At 37.4% G+C, this 6,819-nt stretch overlaps 1 protein-coding gene across 1 annotated transcript; it reads right to left on the reverse strand.

Annotated features, from left to right (window-relative positions):
- Positions 1–506: 506 nt before the first annotated feature.
- LOC111997858 (F-box/LRR-repeat protein 15) lies at positions 507–6,510 on the reverse strand. The gene is made up of 13 exons (XM_065780394.1): positions 5,533–6,510; positions 4,320–4,581; positions 3,942–4,074; positions 3,639–3,735; positions 3,363–3,560; positions 3,012–3,282; positions 2,826–2,924; positions 2,632–2,720; positions 2,395–2,494; positions 2,118–2,288; positions 1,284–1,436; positions 756–916; positions 507–679 (listed from the first exon to the last, which is right to left on the reverse strand). The coding sequence occupies exons 1-13, from the start codon at positions 6,021–6,023 to the stop codon at positions 628–630; spliced, it is 2,277 nt and encodes a 758-aa protein (XP_065636466.1). The 5' UTR covers positions 6,024–6,510; the 3' UTR covers positions 507–627.
- Between the last annotated feature and the right edge of the window lie 309 nt (positions 6,511–6,819).

Below are 6,819 nucleotides of genomic sequence, written 5' to 3' on the forward strand. Positions count from 1 at the left end.
AATAATTAAAAATTCACTTCACCTGGACAGCTTGGTGATCTATATAAAATCAAAGCAAAAACATGTAAAGATTCATCTAAAAAATTTATTAAATTTTTATTTGTAGGTGACCCTTAAAATGCATTTATACCATCCAGAAAAGCTCATCACTGTTTATACTCTTAAAAAGAACACATTCATGCTATGTATTGTACAATAGATCTGATAGAGGATGACCATCAAATGATAAGCCATGATCATTAAAACAGATTATGCATGTAGGTTAATTTAAAAAGATTTTGCTATTAGGTTCAGACAAACAAGCATTTCGATTAGAAAATTATAGATTTTCATTACCAGGATTTGAAAACTTGGATTAATGGGATTTCCTATTGACAAATAATTGTAGTTTTTGGCACTTTTCCCTAAAATTTTATGGTTGCAGTGAGACGCCCCATGTCAAAAATAGAATGCTTATGTACCGGACAGTGAAAATTACCTTTAGTTGCAAACAAGACTCAAAAACCGGCTGCAAGGTCATCAAAAAGGTGTACGATAAATCAAGCACAGTCAAATGTAGAAGGCAGCGCAGGGCATAAAGTCCATCAGAACCAATAGATGGGCATGACATCAATATCAACGACTCAATCAGCGGGCATGAAGCAGTTGTTGCAGCAACAAACAGTCATCCTTAAGTTGGCTGCATGTGAAAGAGATAAGGGTGTCAGCTTGAACACCAAAAAAGGATCACCAAAGAAAATATTAAAGCAACCAACCTGCAAAAGGAAGCATCTAGAGAGGTCAAAAGCGGACAATTAATAGATGCTTCAGATAATACACCACATCCTTTCAATTCGAGCAACACCATACACGGTGCTTTAATACTGAGTACATTTAGTTTGGGACATATTCCCAGATTCAATGACTGTAGGCCAACCTAATGAAATGAAGATTTACAATTAAGCTCTGTTCTTTTTAATCAAAAAAAAAAAAAAAGCAGCTCTTTTCCCATCGGTTGATGCTGCAAAAGATGCAACTAAGTGTCAAAAAACTAGATTAGAACATGAAAGATAGTGGCATCATACAGCACAAATTTGTGTTTTATACAATACAAGAGCAAATTGTCCATGTAGTGTGTATATCAGATTGTTAATTAGCACTACATCCTTGTTGCAAAATTTAATTCAGCAATTAATATACTTTTATTTTTAGGGAATTCAGTTAATATTCAAGGGAACATTAAAGTTAAGAATTTTTTCCATACACTACAGTAAAAGACCAAATATGAGATTATGCTCACTTACAGGACAAAAAGATGCTCTTTCAAGATGATCACAACCGTCCAAGCAAACCTGCTCTAGATATGGGCACGTAAGATTGAGAGCAGTGATGGCCCGGCAACCAACAAGGGAAAGACTAACTAAAGAGGTACTGCAAAACTGCACTGCTGTCAAGCTCTGAAAAAAGGGAAATCATCACATTATATCAAAGCGAAAATCAAATACAACCATTACAACTCATTAGAGATGATTTTAACATCAAAGTCAATCAGAATGGTGAACCCCGATAGCACACCAACTCAATGTCAAGCATATAAGACATCAAGAAGCAAAGGGCCAGATCAATCAGAAAATTTTAAACTGTTCAAAGATTGGCTAATGGTAGTGCATTATTGCTAACAACATAATTTAAAAATAAATCACAATTATGCTGAACCATATAAAAACTACATTCCACAAAGCCAATCCCTTCACCTGTCCCTTTTCCACCCCAATCCTCAAATTCCTACTACCCAGATCAGCCCCCTTCTTATGTAATGTGGAATCAATGGCATTTCTAAACACAAAATCAACAATTCTTCAGTATTATTAAAACCAAGTAGGCTCCTGGATTATCTTATGTGTAAACACTGCTAACAGACAATTTTAAACAAGCCAAGTAGCACCCTGGATTTACCTTAGCAACCAGTTTAAGAGAACATAAAAACCCACTCTAAGAAGAAAAAAATATATTAAAGAGAACACCATTATATTTTCCCCAAAACACCAGGATATTCAAAAGACAGTCTGATATGCCTAGCACAAATATATTTCACAAAATGATCACTTCAGGAAATGGAAAGGGCCTCAATCACAAACCTCACAGTTATCAAGAACTAGTGACTTTAGCATAGGGCATCCACCTCCATCACTAAAAACTTCACAAATTGAATTTGTCAGAGATTCACAATCAGTGAGATCCACTTCTTGCAAAGTTTGGCATTGCAATGCCAATGTGGTTAAGCTCTCCTGCTTCTGCAATGCTAATTTCTACAAATACATGAAACCACTCCATTTTATTGCTCTATCTGGTAAGCGGTTAAGGACATGAAAGGAAGGGCACAAAAGAGACCAAATTGCTCACCAAAAGACATACCTGAAGTGCGTTTGAAGTGATGTTGATCCGGTGGAGTGCGGGGCAATTAGACACCATTATAGATGATAGCATGATACTCCTTAAATTCAAATCAGCAAATCTGCAGGAAAAAAAAAAATTAAATCAAAACAAAACCAAAAGAAGGGAACAGAACAATCTCCACCAGAGAGAAAGGGAGATTCTTTTTTGGGAAGATTGGGTGAAATGGGAGAAATGAGATGGAGCAGCAAAATATACTTGCGACAATGTACTAATCTAATATTCTGTAAGCGTGGAAGGTCCAAGGACACAGAAGTCAGTAGGCTGCAATTGTCAAGCTCCAAAACCTGCACCGAATATGAACTCTCATTTTGACATGTTGAAAGTATCATTTACTTAAAACGAAGCAGACATCCAGAAAACAACAATATCTGAAGCAAGTGAATTCAAACCTCCAACATATAACTATGAGATACTGCAGCCATTGAAGCTGAGGTGATTCCCTCACAGCTGTGAAGCTGCAGTTTCGTCAACATCGGCAGTCTAACAGACTTCCAGGAAAAAGCAATGAAACGTGTCAAATAAAGGAATAACCAATATTTCCAGTGAAAAGATTATAAAAAACTCTAAAAACTGACCTCAAGTGAGATGTTTGGGCAATATGAAGCATTAAGAATATGGAGATTGGCGCAAGTAAGGGCTATTTCCCTTAGAGTTTCATCGCTAACACATGAACAATTTGACATGTCCAGAGACTCTAACTGAGGGCATGAAGTTGCTGCTGAACGAATTGCAGCATCTGATAGCTTGTGGCAAGAGCTTATATCAAGCTCATGCAAGAGAGGGCAATTAAGCACAGCCTGTGCCATGTTGCTGCGCTTCAAAGACATTGTTTCAAGCTGTGGACACCTGCAAAAGACTATCTTAACATAAAAATTGACCAGATAGACAGGCATGACAGTTTGGTTTTAACCTTAAACCTGCTTCACCTGACAGATATCCGCATCACACGACACTTTGTTAGTTGAAGATGACGCAAGCTATCATGGTTTATAGGTATTTCTTGAATACTGTTGCCAAGATTAGCATCATTTACATTCAATCTCTTCAACAAATAACAATCTGATAAGGCATTGAAAAAAGTATCCCCTAGTTGCCCTCTCCCCAATGTCAAAACCTCAAGGTTTCTGCAAAACACGAAGACATATTAGCCATGATCACACAATAATGACTGGGGGGAAGAAACACTAACATAAGCTTCTTACCTTAATGAAGATACTGCCTTCATAACAAGCAAGTGAATGGAAGCACCAGAAATATTCACTTCTGTTGCATTTGGATACCGCCGACACATATCCTCAACTGCAAATGCACACAATATGTGAGAAGTTTTCCACTTTTCTTTTAAAGGAAACACCAAACACAAAATCACCACCAAAATAGTAGATAAACAACAGTTCTCAAAGTATCATAATCAATATTACATTTATCGAGACAGCAAGTTATCTTTAGTAATAAGGGTTAAATGAAGACCAAAGTATACTACATCCCATTTAGGTAAAACTTACATTGTTCTACAGATATGTTTCGGTTCTCAAAATTCAAACATCTCCAGAAATCCTCATGAGCACTAGCTGCTCGCCACTGCCTACAGACTCTGGCAGCTCGGCAAAGAGCAGTGTGGTCTAAGAAAGAGAAAACCTATAAAAACAAGCAAAACAAAAACATGTACATTATTTTAACCATTTCATTTGAAAGAAGCTGGATGAGAAGAACCTGTCATGTTCAGGCCTGTAGCGCCATAACAATAACCCCAAAATAATCAGATTCTGTTTAACAGAATAGAGGAAGGATGAAAGGAAATTTTTATTTTATTTAAAAAAAAAAAAACTACAATAATTAGAAAATCAAAGTAGTTCCACAAAAAGTTATTAGGCACTGCATACCATATGGAGTAAGTCATCCGTAAGATCCATCCGAACTTCAAAATCTTCCAATCTTGGAGAGCCACTCTTATCTCGGACATCATCTGTCCCATCACTAGATTCAGATGAATTCTTACCACCACCATCACTCATTGTTAAAGTATGATAAAATATCTGATTCTTAGATGGAAAAGAAGATCCCTGACTAATGTGGTAATCCCTGTCTGCAGATGAACTAGAGTTTCCGGCATTGGAAAACACTGCAGTTGCAAAATGATATTCACTGCACCAAAAATTTTTAATAATAAGTATTCCATATAATATTGAATGCATTTCAAAGTTAATATGGAACATTGCTTCTATAATAATCAGACTCCATACTTGGTATCAAAACCAAACAGTTTTTAAGTCATGCATACTAAATTGAATTCTGTTTCTATGCCAATGAGCTCTTAACTCAAATGACATCTTATCCTTGTAAAAGTAAGGTGGATGGTGAGATTGTGAGTTCAACACCCATTGGGGCTTGAGTAGTTACCGATAAAAGGGAGAGAGAGGAAGGGGGGGGGGGGGGCATAACAAAACAAAATGGAGTTTTTTTTTTTTTTTTTTTCATTCTTTTCCAGTTTGGAACCCAATAGGCCTTCACATATTTGCAAGGCCCATTGAACACATCGTTTGTTATGCATGGGTGGGTCCTGCATGAAATTCATGGCACAACGAAGGCACATCCACTTCACATTGGAGCAAGACTGAAGCCAGTAGCTTCAAAGGGATGGGCTTAAATGAAACAGAGGCACTCATTTAAAACAACTTCTCTGTTTGACAGTAATTGAGTAATTCATTGTAATTAGAAAAATAAGAAGCCCCAAAAATAAATTTATTTCACAGATGAGAAATAAAACCTTAGAAACAAACAACTCCGACAATTAAGTTAGCACATTGCATATGTCCGCATTAGGAAAAAAAAAACAACTCCGACAATTAAAATTTCTACGACAAACTCATTTAATAATCAAATTTTAAAACTTGATTAGTAAAAAATTAGACAACGAACATTACCAAAACGTTAAAATAAAAATCCCATATTTATATTAAGGAAAAAAAAAAATGCAATCTTTATATACCATAATCTCAGAATATTGCATTCAATTAACGAAATTTAAAATAAAAATAAAAATCAGAGAAGCAAAAATTCAGAGATACACACACATGCAGAGAGTGAGAGACTCACTGAAAATCATAGTGAACCTTGGCGCGCTTATTGTGCGAATCGCGATCATGATCCACCGCAGCAGTCTCCGCCGAGGCGGAGCTACTCTCCCCCTCGAACCGCCGAACCCCCAAGAACGGCAAGGGGTCAGCGGCCCGGGCGGCCCCGTCCCAATGCGCACCACCACCAACACCAACGCCAACGCCGCCTCCACCGCGCATCGCGACGACGGCGTCTTCGAACAATCTGAGCTGCTCGTCGTCGTCGTCGCAGTCGAGGTGCTGCGGGCTCAAGGCGGCGAGACCTAGCAATCGCTCGACATCCTCCTCGGGGTCATCGTCATTTCCGATTCTACCCTCGGGATTACCCTCATTTCCGAAAACGCCCTCCCTCATAGCCTCCGAATTACCTTCCTCACCTAATTCCTTGTCCTCCTCCTCGTCGTCCACGTCCTCTTCTTCTTCTTCTTCTTCCTCTTCTCTTGTAAAGCATAGGCAGCACCAAATCTTCATGCACTCCACAAGCACCTTTACAAACCCTAAATCTCGATCCCACGCATATCTACCCAAAACGAACACCGCAATTGTAGCGAAACTCGATGAAACGACGTCGCTGGCTCTGAAACCCTAGAATTGAAACCATCGACTCTGATTTCGAAAATCGAATCACTTTGGAAACAGATTACATATAAGAATTAACCGATACATAAATACAAATACAAATACAGAGGAGAGAGAAAGAAAAAAGATAGAAAATTTGTAGAGAGAGAGATGGGGAGGAGGATCTGAATGGATCTGATCAGATCTTGTGTGTGTGAGCTGCTGAGTGCTTTGGTTTTGTGGAGTTGTGGGATGTTTTTTGTTTGGCTATATAAACGGGGTTGTGATTAATAATAATAATCTGAGAAATGAAAGGACATGTTCGGCGGAGTTACGACGACGTTTTGAGTTTGCCCCGTTTCGACAACCGCTATTTGTCTTTGTTTGTCTGCCAATAAGGGTGACGAGAATGGAAAGAAAAATCAAAGCTTTTAATACTAATAATTAGAAAGGAAATTATTAGGAATATCCATATTTGACTTCGTTTACTATAATTTCGATTCATCCAAAGTGTTGGAGATTACTTTTTCTTTTTCTCTTTCTTTTTTTTTCTTTTTTTCTTTTTTTGAAGAAGAAAAGGAAAATTACTCTCTTTTTTTTTTTTCCCCTTGCTTGGTTAAGTTTAAAGAAATTGAGGTTGTTAAAAATATTCAAAACCTTCTAGTGTTTTTAGTCTATTCTATTAAATTTTGATTAAAAATGATAACAT

Source organism: Quercus suber, unplaced genomic scaffold (assembly GCF_002906115.3).
Source record: "Quercus suber isolate HL8 unplaced genomic scaffold, Cork oak 2.0 scaffold_234, whole genome shotgun sequence".
Lineage (NCBI taxonomy): Eukaryota > Viridiplantae > Streptophyta > Magnoliopsida > Fagales > Fagaceae > Quercus > Quercus suber.